Here is a 19,849-nt window from a genome sequence, read left to right as displayed (position 1 = left end):
GTCTGACATTACAGTACTTACTTATATTCACAGATGTGACCAAGTTGATGAGTAGCATTTGCTCAGTCAGGTCACAGCTAATGTTCCCAGCAGGGGGCACTACTACTGCACAAGTCTAGCAGCTGGGTCAACTCAACAATCACTTCTGTGGAGAATATATGGGGAGATTCTTAATTGGTTTTCCTCTCCTCCGGATTTGAAAATACTTCCTAGTTAGCCGGTGGGAGAATATATCCGTGTATCATCGGCTGGAGGAGGCAATCAAGGAGAAGGGCAAACTCCTCCTTTCGCCTTAAAACGAAGACACTCCTACATACAGCGACCACTAATCAGTTTCCATCTCACGGAGGACTGAGGATTCAAGGACAGACTTTTTCCAAATTGAGAATCTCCCAGAGAAATTCCTCTTATCCAATTCAATGGATTGACCTTAAAAAGGGAATGACCTTCAATCTAAGGATTTGTATGTCAACTGAATATCAGGCTACAACAGGCCCCAGCAGTGTGACAGAATTTGAAATATAATGTTAACTATGAGAACATGTTCCAGATTGTTGTGAGATACTGAGCCTTGTTAGCTGCTGACATACAATACCTTTACATTTCAACAGATACATTTACAGCATGACCTCACAATGAGATGCAGAATGTCAAAACTCAAAAGGTGGCTGTGCCTCATTTGTCCATCCGGGCATCCTTAGAGCCCCTGTGGAAGGGTGGAAGATGGAGATATAGTTTAGTGAGAGAGGACTATGAAGAGACTACACCAGGGGAGAGGAATACCACCACAGACACTCAATCAAAAAGGCAAATAAAACCGTTTTATTATAACAAATGTATTTGTAAAGAGTAACATGACGGTCAAATGTACACACCGGCGACGTAATGCATACACGGCAGGTTTAGGGTGACTTCCACTGGATCACAAATGCAATGAATTAACTTTATCCACCAGTGACGCATATTAGCAAGCACCAAATGATTAATTCAATGACAATATATATGACATAATACAAGGGCTGAGTTCTGCTTTAAGAAATTGTTTGAGGAAAACTTTGGCATTGGAGAGAAGTAATCATCATTGCAATTGAGCCTAGATCTAAAACCATAGTCTAATAATATTGATGACTAACCATATTAAAACATGACAATCTAAATTAAATGATTTAGCCTTAGGGTTGCAAAATTTCAGTAACTTTCCCCAAATTCCCTGGTTTTCCAGAAAAAGATTAAGCAGGAAATCTGGGAATACTCCAACCGGAATTAATGGAAAACCTGAGAATTTGGGGAAAGTTAACAGAATTTTGCAACCCAAACTACAAGGCAATCTGAAATGATACAGTTCCCTTGTCTCTTCCTCCAGGTGAGGTTATGTGTAGTAACAGATAATAAACGTATACACCACAAAATAACATCATTTCGGATACAACAACTGTGCAACAATGACAGCAATACTGTAACAAATACAAAAGGGAAAAAGTAACCCAACATAAAAATGGAAAATTGAGCTTCATTGAAAAAATCTTAAAGGTGGCGAAGTGAGGGAAGGGTCTAGGGTTGTCATGATGACAAAGGCATAAACTGTACCAGCTGTAGTTCGGGGGCAGTCATGGAGTGGTATATGGGTTATGAGGGATTTGGTTGAAGGTAGAGGGGGCCAGGGGGCCAGGGGAGGTGGGTTGGTTAAGGGGGGGGGTTCCTGGTTGGTCGCTTACTTTCGTTTGCTCTTGGTGTCAGTGGTCTGGAACACGCTGGAGGCAGACATGAGGTTCTCGATATACTGACCCAGAACCTGGTTCTCAGACTTCAACTTCAGGTTCTCCTCCTTCACTGCGTCCACACGCGACGACAGGTCTGACAATGACAACAATGATTTTCAAGGAACTGCAATAACTAACATTATTTACTGCTGCTTTCACCTGTCTGTCTGCACACATCCAGCTGTCTCACCTTCTAGAGTGTGCTGAAGCTCCAACACCTGGTTTATAAGCCTTGTCTTTTCTTCCAGCTCAGCCTGATTCTCCATGTCACCTACAAACACACACACACACACAGTGAATTTATTTGCAAACACGTCCACAGGAATCACATGCTGCTGGCATTGCACATTTCCCAGAAGTCTCTTACTGTCCCCATCGGAGCTCATGGCGAAGTACTCGTCTTCCTTTTTGGAATGCAGGGCTGCGACTTACAAGGACACTGGAAGTGGACAACAAAAAATGTGAAGGAATGGGACACAAGGCAAGGGTCAATGACCCCATGACTGACCTCTTCAACTCTATTATGTAGTTCAGAAAAGTAGAGGTTTGTGACAACATGGCGCCTGCATGTGTGGATTGATTAATAACAGTTTTAGGATTGATTGACTTGCTGTAAATGATTCAATACAATCAATTCAACGGTCTCTACTGGTAGGCCTGCATTTGATGGCACTGTTCCCCCACTGCTCTGTTCAATTTGCCAGCCAAGTGGTACACTTCCACTTGTGATTAAGTTAGTTGTAGGCAACATTTCAACATTTCCCTTCAGTGGCTTTAAAGGGGCAATCTTGGGATTGCTACATCAATTTGGGGATTTTAAAATGTAACGATATAGCTATAACCTTTAACTATTGGACGGTCAGTCCTTGCATTACATTTACATTTTAGTAATTTAGCAGATGCTCTTATCCAGAGTGAGTGCAAACATTGATGCTTCTTTCGTACTGGTCCCCATGAGAATCGAACCCTCAACCCCGGTGTTGCAAGAGCCATGCTCTACCAACTGTGCCAAGGATATCATGGATGGTCAGTCCTTGCATAGCTCCGTCTCTGAATATGAGAGTGGTTACATTTAACCAGCCTCATCCCTCAGCTGTTTACCAAAACAGTGGCGGGGACACGATTTGTTGTTGTTTGAACTGCAGATGTCTCCTTTAATTTCTTTACAATAATATACACTTGCTGCCTACAAGACTATTAACGTTACCCTATTATTACCCTAGCTTTGAACAGAGATAACGAGATATCTAGGTAACGTTAACTTAGCAAGTATAGTAGCTAGCTAGCTAGCGTTAGCTAAAGAATGGTCTTTCGTCTACACGCAATCACAAAAAGCTAATTTAGAAACACTTGTCCACCCAAATGTGTTATGCTACCGGTAATGTTATAAATCATGTTCCTCTACCAGCGTCCAGGCTAAGCACCAAAGTTAGCCACGTTAGTAGGCTAGCTAGCCGGTTAGATAATCTTATTAGCTACGCCGACAGAGGCCAGCTGGCGAAACAATAACAAACCCTGACAGACCTCTCTTATTTGCTACCCAGAACAATACTTTCTACAAAACCATTAAAACAGCACAAGTCGACATTGACAGAAAATATGTTACTTACTTACCCTCAAAGACCAAGAAAATTATTGAATGTTGTTCTGAAATGGAAAATGACAGCTAAAATACAACAATCCTGTTCAATGCGTCTAGCGCCTCATTCGTGTGATGACGTGCCACGTGTGTCCGCTGGGGGATGACGTAGGACTGATTATTAAAACCAGAGCATAATTGAGCTACAGTAGATACAAATGTCTTTGCATTTTGTTGTTGCAAAGTTACGCATCGAACACACCAAGAGTTTTGCGCACAATAAATAGTATGCAGCATCATCTGGATATGTATGCAACAAAAGTTCAACATTCACCTTCTGCTACCATTTCTGTCAAGCGGTCTTCACATACAGTTTGAGCATACTTCGATAAATCCAATGTATGCACCACACCGAATGCACTGAAACTGCCTCTGCAATGCAATGCTGCAAGGCAAACTCAGCGTTTCATTGGAAATGAATGTGATTATGGTGTACCAAAATGCCATAACACTGTCGGTGTGTTCGAAGCGTTACAATATTTGCTATTGCTCTGCTTTGACTAGACAGTTTGACACAGACTGGAAAAAGCATGGTCAAACACATTTTATTTAGGAGTTTCACAATTATATAGCACAAAACAGAAATGTCACCACCATGGCATTTTCCCCATCCATTTGTTAATATTCATTGCTAATGTGTTACCATCATAGAAACTATTTTGTAAAAGTATTCAAGGAGAATGCCATGAAGAATACCGATGGTGCTGAGCACAGACAAGCAGAATAAGGCACCCAAAGTCAGGTAAAACCCAGGCAACCTAGAAATACAAAGAAAGCCGCATTAGAGTCCAGTTCACATATTCATTAACAGGTATGGTACAGATTAAGCCATGTTCACTTTTTCAAGCAATCCTACCTTTTTTTAGTGGACATGATGTATCCATTGAAATACATGTGTCGAGCCACCATATACACAACACCTCCGAGAACAGCAAGCACTAGGAAGACACAAATGTACAGTATGTAAGGGTATTTTATGGTGCAAAATGTTAGGAATGCTCTAAAACATTCTCGGACATACAGAATTACCTTCACTGAAGAGCAGTCCAGAAGTCCACAGCACCACTAGGAAGACTGGGTACAACTCAACATTGTTCTGACTAGGGATGCAATAGGACACACACACATCAGCATTGAGATGCAGACACAACATTTAATCTAAAATTTATGAAGTTTACAAATCTTACTGTGCCCGGAATGTTCTCTCAAACTCCGGTGGTCCAGTGACAGTGGGTGGTATGACCTTGTGTGTCATTCTCGCCAGCCCCACCCGTCTCGCCAGGTACCCTGAAGAAGATGCCCCAACAACACTTCAATCTTACAAACTCAAAATTATATTTACACAGTGTCGGCCTTCATGGTTCTGTTCCCATAAGCAGGGTCATAGATATCCGTATAGTCAACCATATTACAGTGTAAGGCCTGAAAGTTTAGTTTGCTTACCAATTTGAAGGGCAGAAAACAGAGACACGGCAGCCAGCAGAACGGGTATTTCTGTAGTCATGATTTTAGTATAGTTTTAGCCTAAGAGAGATACGGTTTGCCCACTGTTATAACTCCAGGTTGGTTTGCGTAACTTCCTTAGGTAAAGTCAAGTCACACCCATTGTCAACAAGTATGTTGTTTTAGGAATGCCCCAGAGCTACATTTTTATAACCCGCCCATAATATTGAGGAGAGGTTGTTTTAGGAAGCTGGGTGAAAACAGGTGGATGTCCACTTCTGATAGAAAAAAAATATATATAGTAGACCTATATACAGTACCAGTCAAATGTTTGGACACACCTACTTATTCAAGGGTTTTTCTTTATTTTTACTATTTTCTACATTGCAGAATAATAGTGAAGACATCAAAACTACGAAATAACATGAAATCATGTAGTGACCAAAAGAAAGCGTTAAACAAATCAAAATATATGTTATATTTGAGATTCTTCAAAGTAGCCACCCTTTGCCTTGATGACAGCTTTGCACAGTCTCACTGGTTCTGTACATTATGTATAATATTCAGTATTATATACAGTATGCAATGCTATAGTCATTCAGTGTAGTAGGCTATATTGTCAGAAGAACTTGGATAATGTTGGAGGTGACATGATGACCTCACTGTGATTTGATGTCCTTTAGATCTTTGCCCAGTGACCCCACTGCATGCTTTGGTTGTATAGGGATCGACAGGCACTATGCAGCTCAATATCGGTGATGTCAGAGCATCTTAAATCCAACGTCTGCATTGCCGTGCAGAATTTGCAGTGATACAGCCCTGCAGAAGACAGGGCATTCATACTTCCTGCGCTTTGCAGAGCAGTACAGAGCTGTGTGATGGAAGTTGTCAAGGAAGTGAGTTTGTGTTTATACAGGACCTCCCGCCCCCACCTACCATCAACCAATCATGTCAATGCCGCACTATAAAGCGGACCTCCGCATTGTTACAAAATTTGAGAGGCGCACGGCGGTGCGGTACAGAACTTCATTGGACTCTATGTAACTGGAAACCAGATATCCTGAGGCTGAATTTATTGTAGCTGGGGATTTTAACAAAGCTAATCTGGAAACAAGGCTCCCTAAATGTTATCAGCATATTGAATGCGCGACCCGGGCAGGAAGAATTCTGGATCAATCCTTGCTACTCTAACTTCCGCGACGTATACAAAGCCCTCCTTCGCCCTCCTTCGGCAAATCTGACCACGACTCCATTTTGTTGCTCCCAGCCTATAGACAGAAACTTAAACAGGAAACGCCCGTGCTCAGGTCTGTTCAACGCTGGTCCGACCAATCTGATTCCACGCTTCAAGATTGCTTTGATCACTTGGACTGGGATATGTTCCGGATAGCCTCAGACAACAATATTAATTTATACGCTGATTCGGTGAGCGAGTTTATTAGCAAGTGCATCAGTGATGTTGTACCCACGGTGACTATTAAAACCTTCCCCAACCAGAAACTGTGGATTGATGGCAGCATTCGCGCAAAACTGAAAGCGTGAACCACTGCTTTTAATCATGGCAAGGCAACCGGAAACATTACCAAATACAAACAGTGTAGCTATTCTCTCCGCAAGGCAATCAAACAAGCTAAGCGTCAGTATAGAGACAAAGTAGAGTCGCAATTCAACTGACCTCAGACACGAGACGTATGTGGCAGGGTCTACAGTCAATCACGGATTACAAAAAGAAAATCAGCCCCGTCGCGGACACCGACGTCTTTCTCCCAGACAAACTAAACAACTTATTTTCTCGCTTTGAGGACAATAAAGTGCCACTGACATGGCCCGCTACCAAAACCTGCGGGCTCTCCTTCACCGCAGCCAATGTGAGTAAAACATTTAAACGTGTTAACCCTCGCAAGGCTGCCGGCCCAGACAGCATCCCTAGGCACGTCCTCAGAGCATGCACAGACCAGCTGGCTGAAGTGTTTACGGACATATTCAATCTCTCTCTATCCCAGTCTACTGTCCCCACATGCTTCAAGATGTCCACCATTGTTCCTGCACCCAAGAAAGCAAAGGTATCTGAACTAAATGACTATCGCCCCATAGCACTCACTTCTGTCATCATGAAGTGCTTTGAGAGACTAGTCAAGGATCATATCACCTCTACCATACCTGACACCCTAGACCCACTTCAATTTTATTTCTGCCCCAATAGATTCACAGACGATGCAATTGCCATCGCACTGCAAACTGTCCTATCCCATCTGGACAAGAGGAATACCTATGTAAGAAAGCTGTTCATTGACTATAGCTCAGCATTAAACTCCATAGTACCTTCCAAGCTCATCATTAAGCTTGAGGCCCTGGGTCTGAACATCGCCCTGTGCAACTGGGTCCTGGACTTCCTGACGGGCCACCCCCAGGTGATGAAGGTAGGAAAAAACACCTCCACTTCGCTGATACTCAACAATGGGGATGCATGCTCAGCCCTTCCTGTACTCCATGTTAAGCCATGACTGCGTGGCCTCGAAAGCCTCCAACTCAATCATTAAGTTTGCAGATGACACAACAGTAGTAGGCCTGATTACCAGCAATGACGAGACAGCCTACAGGGAGGAGGTGAGGGCCCTGGGAGTGTGGTGCCAGGAAAATAACCTCTCACTCAACGTCAACAAAACAAAGGAGTTTATCATGGACTTCAGGAAACAGTAGTGGGAGCACCCCCCTATCCACATCAACAGGACTGTAGTGGAGAAGGTGGAAAGTTCCTCGACGTACATATCACTGACAAACTGAACTGATCCACCCACACAGATTGTGAGGTGAAGAAGGCGCAACAGCGCCTCTTCAATCTCAGGAGGCTGAAGAAATTTGGCTTGGCACCTAAAACCCTCACAAACTTTTACAGATGTACAATTGAGAGCATCCTGTCGGGCTGTATCACTGCCTGATATGGAAACTCCACAACCGCAGGGCTCTCCAGGGGGTGGTGTGGTCTGCCCAACGCATCACCGGTGGCAAACTACCTGCCCTCCAGGACACCTACAGCACCCGATGTCACAGGAAGGCCAAAAATAACATCAAGGACAACAACCACCCGAGCCACTGCCTGTTCACCCCGTTATCATCCAGAAGGCGAGGTCAGTACAGGTGCATCAAAGCTGGGACTGAGAGACTGAAAAACAGCTTCTATCTCAAGGCCATCAGTCTGTTAAATTCTGTTAAATAGCCATCACTAGCAGATTAGAGGCTGCTGCCCTATATACATAGACTTGGAATCACTGGCCACTTTAATAATGGAACACTAGTCACTTTAATAATGTTTACATGTTTTGCATTACGCATCTCCTATGTATACACTGTCTTCTATCCTATTCTACGGTATCTAAGTCTATGCTCCTCTGACATTGCTCGCCCAATATTTATATATTCTTAATTCCATTCCTTTACTTTAGATTTTTGTGTATTGTTCTATATTTCTGTTAGATATTACTGCACTGTTAGAGCTAGAAACACAAGCATTTCGATACACCAGCAATAACTACTAAACGCGTGTTTGTGACAAATATAATTTGATTTGGGTTTGATTTGATTTGAGAGTCTGAATACTAATGTAAATGTAATATTTAAAAAATATATATTTTTAAAAAAATGTCTAAATCTGTTTTTTCTTTGTCATTATGGGGTTTTGTGTGTGTATATTGAGGGGGGGAAACAATGTAATCTATTTTAGAATAAGGTTGTAACAAAATGTAGAAAAAGTCAAGGGGTCAGAGTACAGTCGTGGCCAAAAGTTTTGAGAATGACACAAATATTCATTTTCAAAGTCTGCTGCTTCAGTTTGTATGATGGCAATATGCCTATACTCCAGAATGTTATGAAGAGTGATCAGATGAATTGCAATTAATTGCAAAGTCCCTCTTTGCCATGCAAATGAACTAAATCCCCCAAAAACATTTCCACTGCATTTCAGCCCTGCCACAAAAGGACCAGCTGACATCATGTCAGTGATTCTCTCGTTAATACAGGTGTGAGTGTTGACGAGGACAAGGCTGGAGATCACTCTGTCATGCAGATTGAGTTCGAATAACAGACTGGAAGCTTCAAAAGGAGGGTGGTGCTTGGAATCATTGTTCTTCCTCTGTCAACCATGGTTACCTGCAAGGAAACATGTGCCGTCATCATTGCTTTGCACAAAAATGGCTTCACAGGCAAGGATATTGCTGCCAGTAAGATTGCACCTAAATCAACCATTTATCGGATCATCAAGAACTTCAAGGAGAGCGGTTCAATTGATGTGAAGAAGGCTTCAGGGCGCCCAAGAACGTCCAGCATGTGCCAGGACCGTCTCCTAAAGTTGATTCAACTGCGGGATCGGGGCACCACCAGTACAGAGCTTGGTCAGGAATGGCAGCAGGCAGGTGTGAGTGCATCTGCATGCACAGTGAGGCGAAGACTTTTGGAGGATGGCCTGATGTCAAGAAGGGCAGCAAAGAAGCCACTTCTCTCCAGGAAAAACATCAGGGGCAGACTGATATTCTGCAAAAGGTACAGGGATTGGACTGCTGAGGACTGGGGTAAAGTAATTTTCTCTGATGAATCCCCTTTCCAATTGTTTGGGGCATCTGGAAAAAAGCTTGTCTGGAGAAGACAAGGTGAGCGCTACCATCAGTCCTGTGTCATGCCAACAGTAAAGCATCCTGAGACCATTCATGTGTGGGGTTGCTTCTCAGCCAAGGGAGTGTGCTTACTCACAATTTTGCCTAAAAACACAGTCATGAATAAAGAATGGTACCAACACATCCTCCGAGAGCAACTTCTCCCAACCATCCAGGAACAGTTTGGTGATGAACAATGCCTTTTCCAGCATGATGGAGCACCTTGCTATAAGGCAAAAGTGATAACTAAGTGACTCGGGGAACAAAACATAGAGGTTTTGGGTCCATGGCCAGGAAACTCCCCAGACCTTAATCCCATTGAGAACTTGTGGTCAATCCTCAAAAGGCGGGTGGACAAACAAAAACCCACAAATTCTGACAAACTCCAAGCATTGATTATGCAAGAATAGGCTGCCATCAGTCAGGATGTGGCCCAGAAGTTAATTGACAGCATGCCAGGGCGGATTGCAGAGGACTTGAAAAAGAAGGGTCAACACTGCAAATATTGACTCCTTGCATCAACTTCATGTAATTGTCAATAATAGCCTTTGACACTTATGAAATGCTTGTAATTATACTTCAGTATTCCATAGTAACATCTGACAAAAATATCTAAAGACACTGAAGCAGCAAACTTTGTGAAAATTAATATTTGTGTCATTCTCAAAACGTTTGGCCATGACTGTACTTTACGAATGCACTGGATGTAGACAGGAGGAGTATTTATATATCAGCTGAGACAAAATACTGCAATTGTGCTGGTGAACATCCACCCAAATTTCTGAAGTGTGCTGTTAGGGAGAAGGAGATGGAGGTGGCAAGAATTAGGGCTGTCTAGAATGTCTCCCATACGTAGGCATTGAGAAGAGTGGAAGAAAGGCATGAAGTTGAAGATGTAATGGTAGTAGGAGTAGAGACACAAGATATGTTCCTTGTCAACAGAGGGATCCTAACATGTTCCATGTTAAGAAGGTGAACTTTGTAGCGTTTACTTTGGTTATCAACTGCACAGAGCAAACGAGAGACAATCGGAGAAAATTGGCATGATTGTGAGTGCAATTGAGCGTTTTGGGGGACTTGGGAACTTTTCTGAAGAGGCATTACAAGGAATCTTGTTGATGAATGCTCCGTCCCCCGCAATGTAATATATTATTTTTGTTTTCTTTCAATACCCGGTACAGTAGGTGGCGGCAATACACCTATAGGTGTATTCTGCTTAACACTTTAAAGAAGAAGAAGAAAAGAGCTGAGTGAAGCAGTGTAGTGATAGATGAAGTGCAGAATATTACAAAACCGACCGCCACACGTCAATTCTCTGCGCGTGCCATCCACGGCAAGGGCCACTATGGACAGCGATGATGATATGGAAGAAGTCGTTGAAGGTACGGAAAAGGCTGGCAAACGCATATGCGTCGTTTTTTGTGTATTTGTTACATATTTTCCGTTAAACTCTCCGCATAATATATGGTGAACAAATTGATATTATGGTTTTTGACAGGGGTTGTGGGCCCGTCGCACCCGGGACTTTATTTCCGATGGAAGCCCACAATTCGGGCGAGCGAGGCAGCAGTAGCGACACAAAAATGGGCTGATGTGCTTTGACACTCTTGAGTTAAAATGCAGTTTGAAAAATGATTACATTGTATTGTAAACGATTTGCGTGCGCTCTGGACACGTAGGCTAGGTCGATACGTGTGCCAAAATTGTAGACTTGACCTAAAGTTTGTCATATTAGGTGCTGTGCTAAATCCGTGGCACTTTATTAACCGTAGGCCTACTTTATTTTACATCACACAATTGTTACTTTTAGAACTTATTTTTGTTATTCACAGCCAACATGTGTTGACGCAGTAACATTGTTTTTAGGGAATATCAGGGGTAATTCGATATGCATAGGGTCGGACGACCGTGTGTGTGCGAGCGAGTTCTTGTACATGTTGACAATTCCATATGTAGCTGCTGGCACCTGGTTACTTACATTTTGTTTAGGGTTGAGTTAAACTAAAATAATTAAATACAGCTGACAACCATTAGATTCGGCTGCAACACCCTCAGAACCAACTAGTCTTAAAGCTCCCACTCCATGGCCCAAATAGTAATTAATATCAGTTAATGTGGTCCTGATAGCTCGCAAAAAAAGGTGTTCGGGGGGCATAGGCTACTCATTCAGTTAAAATGATCACAAGAGCAGAGAAAGGCCAGTGCATTTCGCAACCCACACATTATTTACTGCACACACTCTATGTAATTGTTTGAAACCTGGACGTTTTACCAAATGAATAAGGCATGTCTTACCTTGCTTCATGGTAGCCTAGCCAAAATCCGACCATAGTAACGTTGAGGGAATTATTACTCGTATGCCATTGAAACCAGCATTTCTCTTGGTTTACAAATCAACATTTCTTTCACCAGCCAGAAGCACAAACCTAGTCATATTATATGACTAGGATTGTGCCTTTGGTTGATGAAAGAAAATGTTGCTTTGGAAACCAAGAGAAGCAAGGTATAGTATTACCAACCCTGAAGTGGTGCTGCCATGGCACACAAGTGGTCAAGTTGCCTGAATATTATCAGACCTTGATCTGGATCAGTACAGCAAGCACAGTAAAGGGTGCATTTATCATCTGGACTCAGTTTTTCAAAAGTTATCTGGTCATTTTTGCCTATTGGATAGGATTAAATGCATAGGAGTAGAACAGGTGTCCCCATTCAAGTCGATGAGTCGTCTATTCATTCTATGCATTTAATCCTATCCGATAACTTTTGAAAAACTGGGCCCAAATACAGGGAATTGGCAATAATGCAGACTCCTAAATGTGTGGTTCTATTTCTGAAATGATTTGTAGCAATGGAGACTGTTGAACTCCAGTGTAAACTGTCTTGTGCCTCTGTACAATCCTGATGTGTGTGCGTATCCAGGCCCTCTGGATGAGGATGACCAGCCTCACGGGTTCTGTACAGTCACCTTCTCCTCCAGTGATCGCTTTGAAGGACATTTTACACATGGAGAAAAGAATGGGAAGGGCAAGTTCTTCTTTTTCGATGGCAGGTATGACAGAGAAGCATACACAGTCCACGTGTGACTGATCTCACTCGCTCGATCAGGCTCTTATCAAGCTACGCTGCCTTGCCTTAATTAACCCTCTCCCTTCCTCCCCTCCACAGTACCTTGGAGGGGTTCTATGTGGACGATGCGTTACAGGGTCAGGGGGTGTACTCGTACGAGGATGGAGGGGTCCTCCGTGGGACCTATATGGATGGGGACCTCAACGGCCCTGCACAGGAGTTTGACTCTGAGGGTCGGCTGATGTTTGAAGGCCAGTACAAAGACAACAGCCGCTGTGGGGAGTGTTGGATCTACTACCCTGTGAGTCATCATACTCACCTGTAACTTGTTATGTTACGCTACACAAGTTACATTGATGTTATAGGGAGTAGAACCTACCACTAAAGTTGGTTGCTCTTCCATATTCGATAATGAAGAATGAATTGATTGAACACTCAACTAATTGCTGTCTGTGTGTGTGTGTCCAGGACCGTGGCAGTGTATTTGGGCAGGTGAACGAGGATGGCGAGATGACCGGTAAAGCGGTGGCGTATGTTTACCCTGATGGCCAAACGGCTCTCTACGGGAGCTTCGTGGAGGGGGAGCTGATCGAGGCTCGACTCGCCGCCCTGGTTTCCATGGAGACCGCCAGACCACACTTTGATGTTTCATCTGACAGTAAGTGACATGACACACAGCACAAGTAAACTGGTAATCAAATATAATGCTATATGGTTTCTAAAATTTCAGCATTTCCTGTTCTTTCTTAGGCCCTGTGTACTCCTATGATAAATCCACTTCCACCTGTATCGCTACCCACACTCTTCTTCCAGACCCCTATGAAAGCAAAAGGTAAGTACAGTGCATTCAGAAAGTATTCAAACGCCTTGACTTTTTCCACATTTTGTTACGTTAGTCTTATTCTAAAATGTATTAAATAAATAAAAAGTCCTCATCAATCTACACAATACCCCACAATGAGTGAAAACAGTTTAAAAAAAAAAAACATTTTTGCAAATCTATATGAAAAAAAAAAAAAAACATACCTTATTTACATAGGTATTCAGACCCTTTGCTATGAGATTTGAAATTGCACTCGGGTGCATCCATTGATCATCCTTGATGTTTCTACAACTTGATTGGAGTCCACCTGTGGTAAATTCAATTAATTTGATATGATTTGGAAAGGCACACACCTGTCTATATAAGCTCCCACAGTTGACAGTGCATGTCAGTACAAAAACCAAGCCATGAGGTCGAAGGAATTGTTCATAAAGCTCCGAGACCGGATCGTGTCGAGGCACAGATCTGGGGAAGGGAAGCAAAAATTGTCTGCAGCATTGAAGGTCCCCAAGAACACATTGGCCTCCATCATTCTTAAATGGAAGAAGTTTGGAGCCACCGAGACTCTTCCTAGAGCTGGCCGCCTGGCCAAACTGAACAATCGAGGGAGAAGAGCCTTGGTCAGGGAGGTGACCAAGAACTCGAAGGTCACTCTGACAGAGCTCCAGAGTTCCTCTTTGGAGATGGGAGAACCTTCCAGAAGGACAACCATCTCTGCAGCACTCCACCAATCAGGCCTTTTATGGTAGAGTGGCCAGACGGAAGCCACTCCTCAGTAAAAGGAACATGACAGCCCGCTTGGAGTTTGCCAAAAGGCACCTAAAGGACTCTCAGACCATGAGAAACAAGATTCTCTGGTCTGATGAAACCTAAATTGAAATCCTTGGCCTGAATGCCAAGCGTTACGTCTGGAGGAAACCTGGCACCATCCCTACGGTGAAGCGTAGCGGTGACAACATCATGCTGTGGGGATGTTTTTCAACGCCAGGGACTGGGAGACTAGTCAGGCTCGAGGGAAAGATGAACAGAGAAAAGTACAGAGAGATCCTTGATGAAAACCTGCTCCAGAGCTTTCAGGACCTCAGACTGGGGTGAAGGTTCACCTTCCAACAGGACAACAACCTTAAGCAAAAAGCCAAGACAACGCAGGAGTGGCTCCAGGACAAGTCTCTGAATGTCCTTGAGGGGCCCAGCCAGAACCTGGACTTTCTCTCATTCTTCTTTGGAGAGACCTGAAAATAGCTGTGATGCTCCTCATCCAACCTGACAGAGATTGAGAGGATCTTCAGAGAAGAATGGGAGAAACTCCCCAAATACCGGTGTGCCAAGCTTGTAGCGTCATATCCAGGGAGGCTCTAGGCTGTAATCAATGCCAAAGGTGCTTCAACAAAGTACTGAGTAAAGGGTCTGTATACTTATGTAAATGTGGTATTTCCGTTTTCCATTTTTAACACATTTGTTTTTGCATAGACATATCCTATGGGTTTACCTTCGACTATCGCATAAAAGGGAGAAGCTGATCTGAATTCAGTTTTTCTGTTTCATTCCCTGTTGTGTCACAGGGTATTTGTGGCAGACTCACTGATCTCAGGAGCAGGAGAAGGCCTGTTTGCCAAGATGGATGTTGAGGCCAATGTTGTAATGGCCTTTTACAATGGAGTACGCATCACACACTCAGAGGTAAGAGGGAGACAGAGCTGTGTTTGTGTGTCAAATCAAATGTTACTTGTCACGTGCTTTGTAAACAACAGGTGTAGACCAACAGTGAAATGCTTACTTACGGGACCTTCCCAACAATGTAGATGGGGGGGGGGGTGGATGGAGAGAAATAATAACACAAGGAAATAATAGACAATGAGTAATGAAAACTTGGCTATATACATGGGGTACCAGTACCAAGTCAATGTGCAGGGGTACAAGGTCATTGAGATAGATATGTAGAGTGGTTCCTCCTTTAAAAGTTGCGAGCGTACACCGTGGGACTTAGGTAATTTTTGGTTTAGTACGGTACCCTGCGTCACCACTTCATTGCTCCAGACAAGGGGGAGTTGGAGCACTGATTATGCTTTTCGGTCCTACGGTGTCTCTGACAATGAATGGGTGACACAAACCTAAATAGAAACTGATAATTGTGCACGACTTCAGTATTACTTACTAAAACTGTTGTTACACTAAGGTTTATATTCTTTTATTTTGTTAGAATTAGAATTATTTTGCTCTTACTGTAGGCCACTCCCGACCGGTGATGTTGTACAGCGCCTGAGTGGCGCAGCGGTCTAATGCAAGCTGTGTTGCTACAGATGCTGGTTCAATACCCGTGCCGGCCTCGACTGGGAGACCCATGAGATGACTGTAGGTTTTTGGTTTCTCTCCCTCTAAAAACAGAAATAAATAATTCTAAATAACAAACTGGCTTTATTTACGAATTAGTAACAATGTCTCACCCCATGCCCAAGAATGGCCTTTTTCTCGCTCATTTTAGGTTATTTGAAAATGAAATAATCTCCAAAATATTTAAGGGGCATTGCACTAATAATGGCACTGACTAGGGAAAGGTTCCCGCTGTTCTGTTCTTAGTGCCAGTCTGCACGTTCAAACTAAAACAATGTAACTAATAAGGGCATCTTTATGCTTTCATTAATAAAATAATGATAAAAATACTCTGGCATTTTGAAAATGTTTATTTAGTTATGTATCCATAACAATTTACTATGGGAATAAATATCACTGAATTACAGAAATATCCTCATCCTCTATATGTAATTGTTGGCGGAGAGTCACGTCATATATTTCGATATACTGGAGGCCTACCGTAGAAGACATGAGTCTCACTAGTGTTGAGTAATGTGCTGTTAAAAGTGGCGTAGGTCTTATTTATTTAAAGAGCATATTGACGTTAGAAGCAATAGCCTACAACTATTTTAGTACCGTTTTGCGCTGCTCTGAGACAAGCATGGGGACTGAGAATTATTTTTCACTGAATCTCCGTTTGGGTGTTGGTTAGACTAGAATTAGAAAATTAGGGTGTAGAAATGTTATGCTCTTAGTGTAACATTTATTTAACTAGGCAAGTCAGTTAAGAAGAAAATCATATTTACACGGACAGCCTACTCATTCCTCCCCATCGGAGAATTGAACCCCGGTCTCCCACGCGCGTGCCCTGCCCGCACGACACGGATTCTTTAGCTAAATAGCCCAGTAATGTACTCCTGACCGTCACATTGTACAGCGCCATATTTTCCGTTCCATCCTAGAGGGTTTTTCTTGGAATAGAAACACCGTAATATTAATTAAGCAAGTACTGCGTTCATCCACCTCTGGCCTGCTCGCCTCCCTACCTCCTGAGGAAGCACAGTTCCCGCTCAGCCCAGTCAAAACTGTTCGCTGCTCTGGCACCCCAATGGTGGAACAAGCTCCCTCACGACGCCAGGACAGTGGAGTCAATCACCACCTTCCGGAGACACCTGAAACCCCACCTCTTTAAGGAATACCTGGGATAGGATAAAGTAATCCTTCTAACCCCCCCCCTCCCTTTAAAAGATTTAGATGCACTATTGTAAAGTGGTTGTTCCACTGGATATCATAAGGTGAATGCACCAATTTGTAAGTCGCTCTGGATAAGAGCATCTGCTAAATGACTTAAATGTAAATGTACCAGTCAAACGTTTGGACACACCTACTCGTTCCAGGGTTTTTCTTTATTTTTACTATTTTCGACATTGTAGAATAATAGTGAAGACATCACAACTATGAAATAACACATATGGAATCAGTTAAGAACAAATGATTATTTACAAGGACAGCCTATTCCTTCCTCCCCGTCGGGGAATTGAACCCCGGTCTCCCGCGTGTCCGCATTCTCTACTCAAAGATGCCTTCTGGTGGTCAAACTAGCATAAATGGTACCAGTGGTTCACACTTAAATAATGTGCCATAGAATCCTGTGGCACCATGCAAGTTGCACCGCGGCACGCTGCAACTTTTAAAGGAGGAACCACTGTTGGTAGGGGTAAAGTGACTAGGCAACAGAATAGAAAATAAACAATAGCAGCAGTGTATGTAATGAGTCAAAATAGTTCATGCAAATATGGTCAATGCAGATAGTCTGGCTAGGTATTTGGTTAACTATTTACGTGTGTGTGTGTGTGTGTGTGTGTGTGTGTGTGTGTGTTCATGCAAAACCAGCTTAAGCTCTAGGCGATGTGTTATGTATAATTTTCACAAGGTATGAGCAATAATCATTCACATGGCAAACCAAATACTGTGTATATAGATGTCTATGCTAAACAAAACTTAATTTTCAAATTAAATACTTGTTTTTTTTTTGTTGTTGTTTGTGGCGTTGCCAACGATGCTTCCCAGGTAGACACTAGGGATTGGTCCCTGAACGGGAATACCATCTCCCTGGATGAGGACACGGTGATCGATGTTCCCCAGCCCTTCCACCAGATGGACAGATACTGTGCCTCGCTGGGACACAAGGCCAACCACTCCTTCACCCCAAACTGCAAATACGACCCGTGAGAATAATCCAAGCATAGCAGGAACAAATATGACCCAACTTGAGAGTAACATGATGTTCAGGAGGGTACAATGTTCTGAAGAGTAAAGATGGAAATGTAATGTATTCTAGGGTTGGACGGTATGCAGATTTTCATACCATTTCTGTACCAGACCGGGGTATACAGTGTTACTGATAGTGCACACAAGGTGTGCTATTAATAATAAAAAAATAATAATTAAACGCAACAAACAATTTAGGCAACAGGGATCTTGAGATTGAATGTCTGCTGTAACCATGAAGCTTGATCTTTACATCTAACCACTTAGCTAGTAAGGTAGCAAACCAAATTCATAGCTGGAGCCCTGTGCTGGATATATTTTATTTCTTAGTTATACTTAACTTATAATTAAGAACAGTGGCGTAGCATGCAGCCCCCGCGAGGTGTGGGTGCCCCAAACCCCCCCCCCCCCCATTTTTTATTTTTTGTAAAAAAATTTTTTAAACAGTATTGAAAATCATACCGTTGGTATAAACGATATATATCGTCCGAGCCTAATGTGTTCTATTCCAGCATATGTTCCATTATTAAAAACACGTCTGTCTGTTGTTCATTTGTTTTCTCAGATTCGTCCACCCTCGTTTTGGACCCATCAAGTGCGTCCGCACCCTGCGGGCGGTGCAGAGGGATGAGGAGCTGACTGTTGCTTATGGTTACGACCACGAGCCATCGGGGAAGAGCGGTCCGGAAGCACCAGACTGGTACAAACAGGAACTGCAGGCCTTCCAGCAAAGACAGGCTACCAACGGGCAGTAAAACAAAACGCATTACTACTCCACTCAATCTACCCAAACAACTACTACAATTAAGCATCTACTACTCCAGTCGTATAACTGCTACCCACCGCCCTGCCCTTTGCACAGGAGCAATAAGTCCCAAAATGTAAAAAATAAAATGTATTCAAAATACTGACCCGGTTGGGGGAACTTTCCCGACCTACACTAATGTTACCCAAACACCCACTACCTTAACAGTTCCCTCAATGAAGCCCTGCTTCAACCTCCACCTACTCATTTAATAACTGCCCTCCTCTAGACTGAACCCCTCTGCCTGAGCCCCCAGTCTTGCTACGGCTGCTCCTTGAGGACAAATGGCACACTCTTTCCAAACATTGAAGGATTGTTCCAGAGCTTGGCATCACAGGTGGAAGGTGTGATATGTCGCTTTGTACGGAATAGGAATGGGACACTGCTGTACGTGGGTGAGGATGTTATGGTGCTATGGAGATCAGCACTAACCCGGCCACACTTGCACTTAAACACAGGAACCTATGGTTCACGTCAAGAGACCAATCAGATGTAATGTACAAGGTTTACTGCTGTATTTGCTGCTTTGTGAGTCTTGTTCTCCCCAGCCTGTCTTTTATACAACCAATGGACATGAACTGGTATGCGGAGTGTCCTTGATATTAATTTGGTAATTGTGTTGAAGTTAGACCCCTATTCCTTTTACTCTGCTGTGACAGGGTGTGTACTGTCTGTTTAAACCTTGTTCCTGTGTGAATCTGAATAGGTTTCAAGACATTGGCATTGCCAAATAATTTCCCCAACATCATCTGAATATAGTATAAATCAGGATCTAAATGGCCATTTACAGTAAATTGACATGGTTGACCTTCTAACCTTTTTTTTGACATGCATTAAATACTAACCAATGATGTCTATAGTTTATTAGTTACATTTATTTATCAACACTTTTCTCACCTTTTGGTTTGTGTTATTGTCAACTCTGCACATGATTCAGACCAATAAGTGAGCTCAACTTTGGAGACTGCTTCTCTTTTGGATAAAAAGGTAAACTGTGATGGAAATAGCAACGGTAAACTCGTAAGTAGCCCAGACTAAACACAAATAAAGACAACATGAACCATCCCACTGTGCCTTGCAAAGATTTCTTTATTCTAACGTGCT

The 19,849-nt window shown here is 42.9% G+C and overlaps 3 protein-coding genes across 5 annotated transcripts; 1 reads left to right on the top strand and 2 right to left on the bottom strand.

Annotated features, from left to right (window-relative positions):
• Window positions 1-799: 799 nt before the first annotated feature.
• On the bottom strand, window positions 800-3,511 carry LOC115172302 (short coiled-coil protein B). The gene is made up of 4 exons (XM_029729642.1): window positions 3,375-3,511; window positions 2,128-2,199; window positions 1,951-2,031; window positions 800-1,854 (listed from the first exon to the last, which is right to left on the bottom strand). The coding sequence occupies exons 2-4, from the start codon at window positions 2,144-2,146 to the stop codon at window positions 1,712-1,714; spliced, it is 243 nt and encodes an 80-aa protein (XP_029585502.1). The 5' UTR covers window positions 2,147-2,199; window positions 3,375-3,511; the 3' UTR covers window positions 800-1,711.
• A 417-nt stretch (window positions 3,512-3,928) lies between these two features.
• mgst2 (microsomal glutathione S-transferase 2) lies at window positions 3,929-11,874 on the bottom strand. 2 transcript variants are annotated; one of them, XM_029729628.1, is made up of 5 exons: window positions 11,784-11,874; window positions 4,587-4,686; window positions 4,429-4,499; window positions 4,256-4,337; window positions 3,929-4,157 (listed from the first exon to the last, which is right to left on the bottom strand). In XM_029729628.1, exons 1-5 carry the CDS (start codon window positions 11,791-11,793, stop codon window positions 4,031-4,033), a joined length of 390 nt encoding a protein of 129 aa, XP_029585488.1. In that variant the 5' UTR covers window positions 11,794-11,874; the 3' UTR covers window positions 3,929-4,030. The 2 variants fall into 2 exon arrangements, with proteins under 2 accessions (XP_029585488.1, XP_029585477.1); XM_029729617.1 differs by lacking the exon at window positions 11,784-11,874 and adding an exon at window positions 4,843-5,057.
• setd7 (SET domain containing 7, histone lysine methyltransferase) lies at window positions 10,590-19,810 on the top strand. Of its 2 annotated transcripts, XM_029729554.1 has the most exons (8): window positions 10,596-10,870; window positions 12,408-12,537; window positions 12,654-12,855; window positions 13,023-13,212; window positions 13,305-13,386; window positions 14,940-15,057; window positions 17,740-17,897; window positions 18,506-19,810. In XM_029729554.1, the coding sequence occupies exons 1-8, from the start codon at window positions 10,759-10,761 to the stop codon at window positions 18,693-18,695; spliced, it is 1,182 nt and encodes a 393-aa protein (XP_029585414.1). In that variant the 5' UTR covers window positions 10,596-10,758; the 3' UTR covers window positions 18,696-19,810. The 2 variants fall into 2 exon arrangements, with proteins under 2 accessions (XP_029585425.1, XP_029585414.1); XM_029729565.1 differs by lacking the exon at window positions 18,506-19,810 and having other exon boundaries at window positions 10,590-10,870; window positions 17,711-17,836.
• Window positions 19,811-19,849: the final 39 nt, after the last annotated feature.

Source organism: Salmo trutta, chromosome 3 (genome assembly GCF_901001165.1).
Source record: "Salmo trutta chromosome 3, fSalTru1.1, whole genome shotgun sequence".
Taxonomy (NCBI): domain Eukaryota; kingdom Metazoa; phylum Chordata; class Actinopteri; order Salmoniformes; family Salmonidae; genus Salmo; species Salmo trutta.
The sequence above is the reverse complement of the archived record's forward strand: the minus strand, read 5'-3'. Positions and strand labels throughout refer to the sequence as shown.